Raw genomic sequence first — 14,066 nt, 5'->3', positions numbered from 1 at the left:
TGATATAAATGATGAATTGATGGGTGCTGACGAGTTGATGGGTGCAGCACACCAACATGGCACATGTATACATATGTAACAAACCTGCACGTTATGCACATGTACCCTAGAACTTAAAGTATAATTAAAAAATAAAATAAAATAAAATGCTCACAAGAAAAAATAAAAAAAAAAGTGACGAACCTCTGTCATGTTTAAAAATGGAAAAAATAAAACATTAAGAATGAAGAAATAACAGATGCTACAAGGATTCAAAGATAAAAAAAATTCACAACTTTGTAAAAGTACTTTTGAAAAACTTAGACGAAATAAATAACAAAAAACTTAGTGCTTATCAAAATTCACTCAAGGAGAAAGAGAAAACCTTAATAGTTCTATAGCTACAACCAATAAAGAAATTGCTTCATTAGCAAGTATCTTCCCATACAGAAATATCAGGTTTGAACAGTTTAATAGGTGAGTTATAGGAACAGATAATTATCATTTTTTGACAAACTCAGATCATAAAAATATAGCACTTTTCAACTTATTCAATAAAACCGAACATGGAGAACACAAGAAAGTAAATCTACAGGCTAGTCTCAATAATGGACGTTATATAAAAAGCTGAACAAAGTATTAGCCTACTCATTCTAGTATATTTTTAATTAAGTTTATCTCAAGAAAGGAAGACAATAGAGTAGTCTATAATTACAGATTATTTCAATAAATGTAGGGAAATGTTTGATAAACTAGAGCACTCATTTCTGGATCTATATGTGCGAATATATGTACATATGCACATATGTTATATACATATGTATATTGTGATGTATATATTAATGTATGTTATGTATATGATATTATGTATATTATGTATGTGTTAGGATTATGTTATATATGATATTGTGATGTATGTGATATGAATGAGATATGTATATATGTGTATACACACCATATTTCCATATATAATTGTGATATATTTTTATATATTATGTATATATTATATGCATATATTACATATATACACACATATATTCTGATATATTTATGTGTGTGTCTAATAAATATGGGAATTGCTTTTAACTATAAAAGACTGTCTACCAAAAACCTAGAGCAATTATCACACTTAGAGGTAAAATATTGAAAATATTCCCTTTAAGAAGAAATTCAAGGGAGTGATAAATATAAAATTCAGGATGCTAGCTACTTCAGAGTAGTGAGGGTGGAGAGGAGAGGAAGATGAGACCAGGGGCACACGAGGGCTTTCCTGATGTTCTAGTACATTCCTCATTTTACCTGAATGGCAGGAATGCTGGTTTTCACTTTATCATTATTCTTTAACTGAATCTCATTTTATGGACACTTTAAAAATATATCGTTGTATAAAAATATTTTAATGCATAAATGAGAAATGTGCTATAGTGATAAATATTGTAGAATAGTTTTTGAATATACTTGTCTGTGAAGGATCAAAGGTAAAAGATAGTTTTCTGGAAGTTCATGGAACCATGAGTGAACAGTTTTTTTTCTTCCCCCGCATTCATTGTTATTTGTCTTATTCTATCCAGCAAAGTGGAATTGGAATGCATTTCAGAAGGGCCAGGTTAAAAGACAAAGCTCACTTTTCTATTTGAAGAATCATGTATTGCAGAAGGTTGGGAATTACAAATGAACATTTAGTATAAATACTTTCAAAGGATTTTGAAACTAAAAGAAAAAATATCAATGTAGTACATAGAAGTTTTTTGGGGAGAATTTTGAGAAGCAAATTCTACAGAAAATTATTAGACTGTTTCTATATGACTATCAAAAATCTTCTACTTCAGTTATAAGAAAATGTCTCCCAAGGTTATTAGTCTTCTAAATTTAACCATGTGACATTAAATTAAAAAGGGTACGTCATGAGAATTAGCTCCCAGGCTGTTAACCAGATTGCCTGACTATATTCAAGGCTTAAGATTCCATACACTAAATTGAGAATTTTTCTTTATGCCTTATTTTGGTTCTAAATCTATTTTTGTTTTCTATTTTACTGTTGCTTTATGTAAACTATCTTAATTATATGAAATGGCAAAAAGACTCTTTGCTAACCCCATTCTGGAAGTCTAAAATAGAAATTAAGCTGCTTTTCTTCCCTAATTGAATCTTCTCTTCCCTCTGGCATATGATGTTTCCAAAAAACAGACTTCATCTAGATGCTAGTTTCTTCAGTCATTGAAATGGTCTCTGCTTTACTGTACACATTTATAAATGCTGTAATAGGAGAGGAAGGCAATCACAATTTTTTGTTCAATTTTTATTACACTTGCTTTACTGAGTTTTCTGTATGTTGTAAGCTCTCTGAATGAGATTTATAAAATAAAATATAGACAGCTCCATGAAAATGGTGAATTGTTTTGTTTTTTCAAAACAGCATAAGAAAATTGATATTTATTTGTTGCTTTATTTTTAACATGAATCTGTATTTTGTTAAATCTCATTTTTTTCTCTTCTGTGGTATTTTACTCAATGGCATCTTCATGCTGTGCTGAGTCTCATTGCATCTGATCTCACAGAGTTGTGAGAAATATTGATAAGATTTTTTAATATCAGGTGTGTGCCAGTTGGTTTGTAAATCAGCTAAAATGAACTGGTCTGCAGTAAAGACAAGATGCTATTAATTAAAAGACAAGCCAAGAAAACATGTTATTTTGTTGTGATGATTTTAAAAGCCAGATATCAACAGACTTATTCCCTTCCTAAGAGAATGTAGTGTGAAATTAACTACAAAACATTCAGATTCTTATGATGCATATTTCTTTCTTTTTGACAGGAGCTTTAAAAGTCATATAAAGTAATAGATCTGAGATAATTATGCTTACTTTAAAAAAAAGATAGTGTTTAATAAAGGCCTGTCAAAAAGAAATAGGGTAAAGTCTTTAGTATATAAAAGTCATTTTCTGAAAAACTATCTCTTATGTAAACAAACTAAGCAATTTTTCCCAGCTGCCAGTAAAATGGTGCTATAATTTGCATTTGAATTAATAAATAGATTTCAATAGCTACAACTATATTGCTTTACCTTAACCTAAATTCTCATAACATGCTATTTTTTGTAGTCCAACATGCTAATTTTTTGAACAGCTGAGTAACTATTACAAGCTGTAAAGCTTATTGTTCTTTTCCTTCTTGACTATGCCATCTGCTAGAAACAAAAGCAAAGATAAAAAGCTCATTGAGCACAGAAGATTCTGTATTGTTTAATTTGCCTTCTATGGAGACGTATCTCCTTGGGGAAAAAAATTAATACTGCATTTTAAGAAACATTTTTGTTGATTCATTACAGATGGGGGACTCAAGGAGATTTCACCACCACCCATCCTCGGCCTGTGGTCAAAGTGAAACTCTTCACAGAAAGCACTGGAGTTCTGGCCCTGGAAGATAAAGAACTGGGAAGGGTGAGTTGTGGTCAGCCTGTGTGTCCAGGGTAGAACACTTTTAACTTCTTTAGATTCATCATTAAGGTAGACCAGTATGCAGTATGTGAACTTTATGTTCATAAATTACATAAAATCATTTGTTATTTCCCACAAGCCCAGTTTACACTTCTAATTTGTTAAATCTAATTGTCTGTAACACATAAAGTATTATGATAGGATTTGGTTGTGTAAGGGGTAAATACAAATTCCTTGCCACCAACTCGGTCATTCTCACACGTGTGCTCCACTGGCCATTGAATGTGAATGGTGCTGGCCACCTTCAAAGGGTAATTCTTATGTAATGTATTTCTGTCCCTGGGGTCAAAGGATTTTTGTCTCTGGGTTCAAAGCAGATTGAAGTCATCTGCTCTTCATGTTCATTGTGATTAATCACAGAACATCTCCAAAGTGCATCTATCTCTTTTATCTTTTCCATTTTCCCCATGAAAAGGCCTTTCTCTCACACCGTTTAACATTAAATTGTTCTTTTCCTATTGTCACCTCTTCATACCTAGAATGTATTTACCTTCTAATCTCAGTATACCCTTACTATACTCAGCTTGTGCTGACAGTAAAAGCATTAACATTAGGTAAATCTGTGTCAAAGATCATCTTCAGACTTACAAATGAAGTAGGTGTTCTAATTGAGTAGGCTATATAAAGATGTCTTCTGTAATGTGAATTTTTTAATGTTTGTTTACTTTTATTTTTATTTTTTTTGAAACAGAGTCTTGCTCTGTTGCCTAGGCTGGAGTGCAGTGGCACAACCTCAGCTCATTGCAACTCACCTACGAGATTCAAGCGATTCTCGTACCTCAGACTCCCAAGTAGCTGGGACCACAGGTACATGCCACCTTGCCTGGCTAAATTGTGTATTTTTAGTAGAGACAGGGTTTCACCATCTTGGCCAGGCTGGTCTTGAACTCCTGGCCTCAAGTGATCCACTTGCCTCAGCCTCCCAAAATGCTGGGATTACAAGCATGAACCACCACACTCACCCTCTGTAATGTGAATCTATCTTACCCAGACCTGAAGACTGTATTCAGAGATATTTTCCAGAAAATAAAATCTGCAGAAGTCTTACTTGAAAATTTCTGGTATTAATGGACTGCTTGTACAGTGCTAGATGCAAAAAGATGCTAGGATCGTTCTATATACTAGAATTCTTTTAAAAAACTGAACTCAGGATTTCTATTGGTTTCAGAACCTCTTCTTCTACCTCCTTTACACTCTTGGAATTTTTCTATTTCTAGGGATTTTGCAAGTCTATATCTACACTCCAGAGATTTTGAGTCTGCATTCATAATCCAGATTTCCTCTTCCATTTTCTTGATACGTGTATTTGTTAATACCTAAGAGAGCTGTGTTACTGCTCATTCAGTCATGTGCTTATGAATTTGTGCGTTTGTTTTCATTGAACAAAGGTGTACAGGTAGCATAAACTAATACAAGAGCTTTGGAGACAGCATATGGTCTTTTTATTAATCAGAGTTTTTCATTTAAACTATTATATTTTAAAGGTAAAATTAATGTTACTCTTCTTATTGTAACTGTATCTCACTGTTTAACAGCAGCCATTTTAAGTCTAATGCTATAAGTAACTCTTGAGCTATTTTTAATTTATCAGCTGGTCAAATAATATAGTTAAGCAGTTTGTAAATTTGATATATAAGTGACATATATATACACATAAGTGACATATATATATGTCTCTATATATATATATATTCGATGCAGTTTTATATCTGAGAAACTGCTTGTGCTCCCTTGCTCTCTTCATACTAGAAAGACAACTTTTCTGTCTATTGTAGGGTTTCCCAACCTTAGCACTATTGATGTTTTGAGCAGGGTAATTCTTTGTTGTCAGGTGCTTTTCTGTGTATTTTATGATGTTTAACAATATCCATAACCTCTAGTCAAATAAAAAATGTCTCCAGATATTGCTAAATGTCTCCTGGAGGGTGGAACAAAAGCAACCCTGCCTGAGAACCATTAATGGGTACTAAAGACCTCAATAGGTTCCAAGATTATAAATATCATTTGTATCTAATGACTTATAAATTATTACTATTTTTCTTGTAGATTCAGATTTGTGTATCCAACTTCCATATGCAATGTTTCCAATTGTATATTGATATCTCAAACCACATATTTTTGAAATAGAACTTATGACTTATATCCCCATAAAGCCTTCCATAGACGCAATTATTAAATAAGCCTGTGACCTAGACATCTCCCTTGTTTCTCCTTTTCTCACCCTAGCACCAGATCCATTTGCAACTTTTCTGAGCTTTTTCTGTGTTTGTTCTGAATCCATCCATATATTAATATCCCCACTACCCTAATTCAAGGCACCATCATTTCACATAAAGAGTCTGTTTACTATTTTCCCATTTACCACCTTGTCCTCTCTGATTTGACTTTCACACCTCAGTCACCATGATCTATTTAAAATTCAAAACAAATCACAGCATTCTGTCCTTAAGATATTCCAATGTCTTCCAATTTATTTGGACTAAAAATCAACCTCCTCATTATAGTGTAGCAGGCCCAACAGGAGTTCTCAGGTGTGGCCCTGCACATTAGATATGCAAATTCTCAGGCCCCACTCTAGATCTGCTGAGTCAGAAACCCTAGGGGTGCAGGGCTACCCTCTGTTTTAATAAGCCCTCCTAATGATTTTAAGACACACCAAAGTTGGAGAATCCCTGATCTACATGAACTGACTTCTGTCTCCAAATTCATCTTCCATTACAACCTCCTTGCCTACTGTCATTCTTTCCTTACACCATGCTTTCTTTCTTTTCTTCAAACATTGTAGACTCATACCTGCTTTAGACTTTAGGTCTTTACATGTGTTTTAATTTAAACACACATGTGCACACACAGAATTGGAAAAAATTGATGTTCATCTCTGGATGGTAGAGCTATTGGTTATATATATATATACACACACACACACGTATATATATGTGCACACATTACCAATAATGTATATTGTTGACATACATAATGTGTGTGTGTATATATATACACAAACATAGTAAGTATATACAAAAGTATATATACACTTTTCTAATTAGAACAAATAACTTCTTTTAAGTTAAAAGAAAAAGGCTTACATGATCAGACATCTGTAGATAAGGTTTTATGAATAGTATTATCTGGGGAGCTTAGTTTTTAATATGAAGTTTTTTAAATTAAAAATTTCAGTAGCATTTAAATTTGAAAACGAACAGAGCACTTAAAGTAGGTTTATACCACAACAAGATACCACTGTACACCTACTAAAATGGCGAAAATACAGAAAAACTGACAATAACAAATGCTTGTAAGAATGCAGAACAGAAACTCTTACTCATTGCTGGTGGTGATGCAAAATTGTACAGTCACTTTGGAAGACAACTTGCCAGTTTTTTGTATAAAGTTAAACATAGACTTACTATACAGTCCAAAATTTGTACTCCTAGGTATTTACCAAAGGGTTTATGAAGGTTGTGTCTACACAAAAATCTGTGTGTGAATGTTTAAATAGCTTTATTCTTAATCACTAAAACTTGGAAGCAACCAAGATGTTCTTTAGTCAGCGAGTGAATAAAACCATGGCACATCCATACAATGGAATACTATTCAATGATAGAAACAACTATTAATGCAGTGGCATAGTTGAATGTAAATGCAAATGGAAGAAGTCAAACCCAAAAGATGACATATTTTATTATTCCATTCATTCTAGAAAATTATAGGAATAAACAATAGTTGCGAGTTTGCCAGGAATTGTGCTGAGGTGGGTTGTCAGCCAGAAAGGGATACACAGGGGACTTTTAGAGTGAAGGAACTGTTCTGTATGGTACTGTGTGTTATATGCAGTATTAGCCCGTTCTCATGCTGCTGTGAAGAAATACCTAAGACTAGGTAATTTATAAAGAAAAGAGGTTTAATTGACTCAGTTCTGCATGGCTAGGGAAGCCTCAGGAAACTTACATTCATGGTGGAAGGCACCTCTTCACAGGGTGGCAGGAGAGAGAATAAGTGCAAGAAGAGGAAATGCCAGAAGCTTATAAAACTGCCAGATCAGGCCGGGCACGGTGGCTCACGCCTGTAATCCCAGCATTTTGGGAGGCCAAGGCAGGGGATCACCTGAGGTCAGGAGTTCAAAACCAGACTGGCCAACATGGTGAAACCCTATCCCTACTAAAAATACAAAAAATTATCCAGGCGTGCTGGTGGGCACCTGTAATCCCAGCTACTCAGGAGGCTAAGGCAGGAGAATCACTTGACCCCGAGAGGCAGAGGTTTCAGTGAGCCAAGATCGCACCACTTGGCAACAGAGCAAGACTCCATCTCAAAAAAAAAAAAAAAAAAAGAGAAAGAAATCAGATCTCCTGAGACCCACTCACTATCACAAGAACAGCATCAAGGAAACCACCCCTGTGATCCAGTTACCTCCACCTGGTCTCTCCCCTGACCTGTGGAAATTATGGGGATTATGGGAATTACAATTCAAGATAAGATTTGGGTGGGGGCACAAAGCCTAACCATATCAGATGCATACTTGTATGTATTTGCCAAGACCTATAGAACTTTATGTTACAAAGAATTTACATTAATGTATGCACAGTAGCATGAATATACACACTTCCCCAATGTACACATCAACCAGCAGCATCAAAAGGATGCCAGCATAGAATACAGACTGAGACAGATGAAATTAGTTGTACTGTACAGGTATGACATAGCTCCACTGGAAGGGGTGATGAGAAAAGAAACAGACCTAAGTAACATAAGAGGGAAACATATGCTGCCAATACTCTCTTGATAACCAAGTGATGAAGATGACCACTACCACTGATGTCATATAGATATCCTATGCTCTCTACTATGGTTTGAGAAGGGACACTTTGCCCCTATGATATTCTTGCTGCAAACCCCACCAAATCCCAGGCTAATCATCAGACAAACACAGATTGGTGACATTATACAGGATAATTGGCCAGTACTCTTCCAGACTGTCAAGATCGTAAAAAAGAAAAGTGAGAAACTGTCACAGATCAGAGGAGACTAAGGAGACATGACAACAAAATGCAATGTGCTGTCCTGGGTTGGACCTTGGAACAGAAAGAAGGCATTGATGAACAAACTTGTGAAATCCAAATAAAATCTGGAATTCAATTAATAGTAATGTGCCAATGTAAGTTTCTTGGTTTTAACAAATGTACCATGGTAATGCATGCTGTTAATTCTGAGGGAAACTGAGTATACAGGAATACTTACTATCTTTGCAACTTTTCTGTAAATCTTAAATTATTCTAAAACGCAAAATGTCTATAATGTTTATTATAAACATTTATAATAAAGGCTTTTAAATATTTTATGAAATTCCTCAGCATATACTGTTTAAGAAATTAACATTTCTGTCCAGGTGCAGTAGCTCATTCCTGTAATCCCAACACTTTGGGAGGCTGAGGCAGGCAGATCACCTGAGGTCAGGAGTTCGAGAACAACCTGGTCAACATGGTGAAAGCCCATCTCTACTAAAAATACAAATATTATCTGGGTGTGGTGGTGCACACCTGTAATCCCACCTACTTGGGAGGCTGAGGCAGGAGAATCGCTTGAACCCAGGACAGGGAGGTTGCAGTGAGCCAAGATCACACCCCTGTACTTCAACCTGGGTGACAGAATGAGACTCCGTCTCAAAAAGGAAAACAAAAGAAAAGAAAAAGAATTGAACATTTCCTTATGTCAGTTCAATTTCTTCATTACACCAAAGAAATTTAATATTGATTCAGAAATATGTGGTATGCAGTCAATATTCAGAGTTCCCTAATTATCCCAACATGTCTATAAAAGCTGGTGTTCTCCTCCCGTCTAGGATACAATCCAGGATTATACATTGCATTGGGTTTTTGTGGCTCTTCAGTCTCCTTTATTTTAGATGCCCCTACCACCTTTTTTTTTTTTTTTTACTTTTATTATAATGATTTTTTAAGCATCCACATTAGTCTTATACAATGTTCTTTATTCTGGATTTGTCTTATTTTTTTCATGGCTGGTTTCAGGTAAACATCTTTGGCAAGAATCCACCTACATAATGTTTTTTACTTCTCAATGCATCTCATCAAAAGTTATGGATTGATAGTTTTTCCCAGTATTGGGGATTTTAATTAAGTATTATCACTTGGTTAAGGTGGCATCTGCCAGTTCTCTCCATCATAAAGATACTATTTTTGTTTTGATTTTAGTAAGTTGTGGGGTGTTACTATAAGAGTTTCTCCAACCACCTTTTACTCAGTGTTTTAGCTAAAGATTCATGGATTTTAAAAAATTTTTTGTGTTATAGTCTGTCTGTTATCCTTTCTTCATGATCAGATTGTATCAAAGTTGTGTGTATGCGTTTGCATACGTGTGTTCCTTTACTATTTTCCTTTTCCTTTTTTAAAATTTTTCCCAACAGCACCAGTATTTTTTTTTTCTTTTAAATCATGTACCTATTGGTCTTTGCTTTCTGGGACATGAAATTTTAGAGGCTCAACTGGTACTCTCCCTGCCCTAGACCTGTTATTAGCACTGGTTGTTTTCAGTGATGATGGAATTTAGAAACTAACAGTCTACATATGTATCAACACTTCTTAGTTGAGAAATATACTTTTTTTTTCTTTGAAACAGGGTCTCACTCTGTCTCCCAGGCTGGAGTACAGTGGCACAGTCGTGGCTCACTGCAGCCTCCACCTGCTAGGCTCAAGAGATCTTCTCATCTCAGTTTCCAGAGTATCTGAGGCCATAGGTGTGTGCCACCATGCTGGGCCAATTTTTAGGCTTTTTGGTAGAGACAAGGATTCACTATGTTGCCAAGGATGGTCTCAAACTCCTGAACTCAAGAAGTCCTCCTACCTCAGCCCCCCAGATTGCTTGGATTCCTGGCATAAGCCACTGTTCCCAGCCCAAGAAATAATACATTTTTTAAAACATGCATTTACTGCTTCTCCACGACATCAATATATTTACTCATTTTGCGTCATATAATATATACAAAATAATTTCAGAAATACCATGTCAGTGCCACGACCAACAACAAACTTACATAGTAAAGATCAGCATTTTTTTTGCCATTCGATTTGTCTTTAGAATGTATTCTAGTAAGTGTGTATGTTTGAATACTCTGTTCAAAAGTAACCCAGTGCAACATAAGATAAAATTTCTTATTTTTATTCTTACAGTGAAATCCATTTGAAGAAATTACAGGTTCAGTCATTGCGGAGATTTTTCAGAAATCAAATATTATTTAAGCTAAAGTGTTTTTGTACATAGTCCTTTTAGATATACAGTTTATATCATTTTATAAAATGTTTGCATCTTCTTAGGGTACTATCTGGCTGCCAGTGCACTTTTATTTGTGAATGAATTACTGTGTAATATATTCCTGGTAACTATTTAATTTGTTGAATGGTATTCTTGAGTAGAAAGTGCATTTTGGGCCTGGCGCGGTGGCTCAAGCCTGTAATCCCAGCACTTTGGGAGGCTGAGACGGGCGGATCACGAGGTCAGGAGATCGAGACCATCCTGGCTAACATGGTGAAACCCCGTCTCTACTAAAAAAATACAAAAAACTAGCCGGGCGAGGTGGCGGGCGCCTGTAGTCCCAGCTACTCAGGAGGCTGAGGCAGGAGAATGGCATAAACCCGGGAGGCAGAGCTTGCAGTGAGCTGAGATCCGGCCACTGCACTCCAGCCTGGGAGACAGAGTGAGACTCCGTCTCAAAAAAAAAAAAAAAGAAAAGAAAGTGCATTTTGGGTATTTTACCAAAATAATTTTTTAATTTTAGAAATGTTGCTATGAAAACATTCTTTCTGACAGTTGTTAGAAAAAGAGCTGCCTGAAGAGGGATTTTTGTTTGTTTTTGTTTTGTTTTGTTTTGTCACTCTGTTGCCCAGGCCGGAGAACATGGCTTACTGCAGCCTTAATTTCCCAGGCTCAAGCAATCCTCCTACCTCAGCCTCTGAAGTTGCTGGGACTACTGGTGTGTGCCACTATGCCCAGCCGATTTTTTGTTTTTTATATACATGGAATCTCACAATGTTGCGAGGCTGGTCTTGAACTCCTGAGCTCAAGTGATCCTCACACTCCAACCTCCCAAAGTGTAGGGATTACAGGCATGAGCCACTGTGCCTGGTGAGAGAAAGTTGTAAAAAGACTCAATTTCTAGGTTCAAGCATTTCCTTTAGTTGGTTTGGGGTATACCAAGGAGGGAGTATTTTAAACACTTCCAAGGGGATGCTAATGTGCATACAGAGTTGAGAAGCACTGGTACAAATAGTATCATTGAAACTACTGTGCAGACAGGTTCAGAACCTAGTGACTCTTGAGTGTAATAAAAATATCATAACATGTAGGTGTGTGAAATGATAGCTCGAATTTCGTAGACATTGGGCAGTTGAAGGTTATATTATTTGGCGAGTACTTGGCATGCAAATTTTGTTTGTGGATGGCAGATGCAAATACCTATTTACGGAAATAGAGGTGGCATATGGAGATTTTTCATCCGAATTGGTGGCCAACCCTCCGCCAGGTGCTAAGGGAATACCTGGAGGCAGAACAAGGATTTTTTCTCAGGAAACAATTAAGATTGTGTCCTAGCAGGTAAACAGCTGACCAGTCAAGCATCCCAAAGTATATAGTTCATCACAATGAAGATAATTTTGTCCTGGAAAACTTGAAAAGCAAGTTTTACCTAACATAACCATATAAAAATCTAAATAGCAGCCCCAAGGGACATCTATTTGTGGACAACGCACTTTCCATTCAGTCTTTCAGAGTGAAATATTGGGTCGTATACTCCTGGGTAACTCTTTAACTTGGTAGAGGGTCATCTTGAGTACAAATCAATTTTGAAGGGTTTGCCAAAATAACTTTTTTTTTCATTTTAGAAATTTTGTTGTAAAAACATTTCTTCAGACAGAAGGAACCTATTGTCTATTCATAGATTGAGTCCGTGGCCTTGGTACCACATCTTCAGTATATACAGAAGGATACTGAGTCCTCTACTTCCATGGGGATGGGGAAAGCATAGATATGACTATAAAGTCTCATGAAGAATTGCTATCTGAAAGGGTTTAAGGAGGAAGGATAACTTTTCTGTGATTTTAAGTTTCAGAAAAGTTGTACCACAAATATAAAAGTCTCCTATATATGAAGAGTTGAATTAGACATACATAGGATGGAAAAGAATTTCCATTCCATCTTGCAGTATATGACATTAATTCAGTAGGTAAAACATCAGTCATTTAGTGTTATTTCAATAAAATTAGCCATTAAATTTTGCTTTCAAATTGAAGAAAAATACCTGTGATTATGATTTCACTAGGAGCTTCTCTAATGTTTTTTCATTCACATGTAGACGTATAATGCTGGCATTCTTTTTAAATCCTCCATATAAATTTTGTCTATGAGAGTTAAGGAAAGGCCTGAAGTGATTTGTAGTAATTTTTTGTAACTATTTGTGAAAAACTAATACAGTTGGGCCGGGCGCGGTGGCTCAAGCCTGTAATCCCAGCACTTTGGGAGGCCGAGACGGGTGGATCACGAGGTCAGGAGATCGAGACCATCCTGATCTACACGGTGAAACCCCGTCTCTACTAAAAATACAAAAAAAACTAGCCGGGCGAGATGGCGGGTGCCTGTAGTCCCAGCTACTCAGGAGGCTGAGGCAGGAAAATGGCGTGAACCCGGAAGGCGGAGCTGGTAGTGAGCCGAGATTGCGCCACTGCACTCCAGCCTGGGCGACAAAAAAAAAAAACAAAAAAAAAAACTAATAGAGTTATTCAATAAAACATCTTTAATCTACTCCTGATCTATTACTTAAGTTTATTAGAAGTTCCACGATAACTACTTATAAACTAGATAATTAGAGACAAAATTTTAATTCCGTGGTCCAGTTATACTTATTGGCTACATTTGACTTAAATCCTTTCAGATAGCAATTGTTCATGAGACTTTATAGTCATATCTCAGTCACCACACCAGCGACGAAGCAGGAGCGCAGACAGGGAAAGGTCCAGGGCTAATTCACATAAGATGCAAATTCTTTCTAATTAGGTCTGGCTTATTAATCACGTGCTTTGAAGTGTTACAGGTTTCTACCTGTCATTCAATGCCTGACTTTGAAAGCTGTTGCTCGGTGTGTCTGCCTTGGTCATTCTCTGAGAAGTTGGCCTGGGTCTTCACTGTAGAGGTAGAGGAAAGTATTTCTTTCTTTCTCACCACTTATAGGGGCTGATCATGTTATGCACGGCATCCTCCATGGTGTCCTTTGTGGGTGATTATAGTAAAAGTAGTTGACACTTTACTATTTCCTCAGAATAATAGAGGTTTTCCTCTGTCCCGGGTAGAACAAATATTAGACATGTACACCGTACTAATGCCTTCTAATAGGTGTATATTGTTATTTCATTATGGTTTTAATTGGCACTTAGCAAAAACATACACTAATGATGTTTAGCATCCTTCTGCTATCTGCAGCTTTTCTTTTTTGAAGAATCTGTTCAAATATTTTCCCCTGTTTTTAACTGGGTTGCTTGTTTTCTGATTTTTGAATTTGGAAAGATCGTATTACTTATACATTCTTTA

The 14,066-nt window shown here is 36.0% G+C and overlaps 1 protein-coding gene across 17 annotated transcripts in view; it reads left to right on the top strand.

Annotated features, from left to right (window-relative positions):
• Positions 1-14,066, top strand: part of LOC113224832 (calcium-dependent secretion activator 2) — a 567,701-nt gene that overhangs the window by 293,329 nt on the left and 260,306 nt on the right. For all 17 annotated transcript variants that reach the window (XM_026454354.2, XM_026454360.1, XM_026454352.1 and 14 more), the window contains one exon: positions 3,308-3,419. In XM_026454354.2, the coding sequence (XP_026310139.1) occupies positions 3,308-3,419 (112 nt within the window). The remainder of the gene's footprint in view (positions 1-3,307; positions 3,420-14,066) is intronic.

This window comes from Piliocolobus tephrosceles, unplaced genomic scaffold (genome assembly GCF_002776525.5).
Source record: "Piliocolobus tephrosceles isolate RC106 unplaced genomic scaffold, ASM277652v3 unscaffolded_41, whole genome shotgun sequence".
Taxonomy (NCBI): domain Eukaryota; kingdom Metazoa; phylum Chordata; class Mammalia; order Primates; family Cercopithecidae; genus Piliocolobus; species Piliocolobus tephrosceles.
Note: the sequence above shows the minus strand (reverse complement) of the source record. Positions and strands in the feature narration are given on the sequence as shown.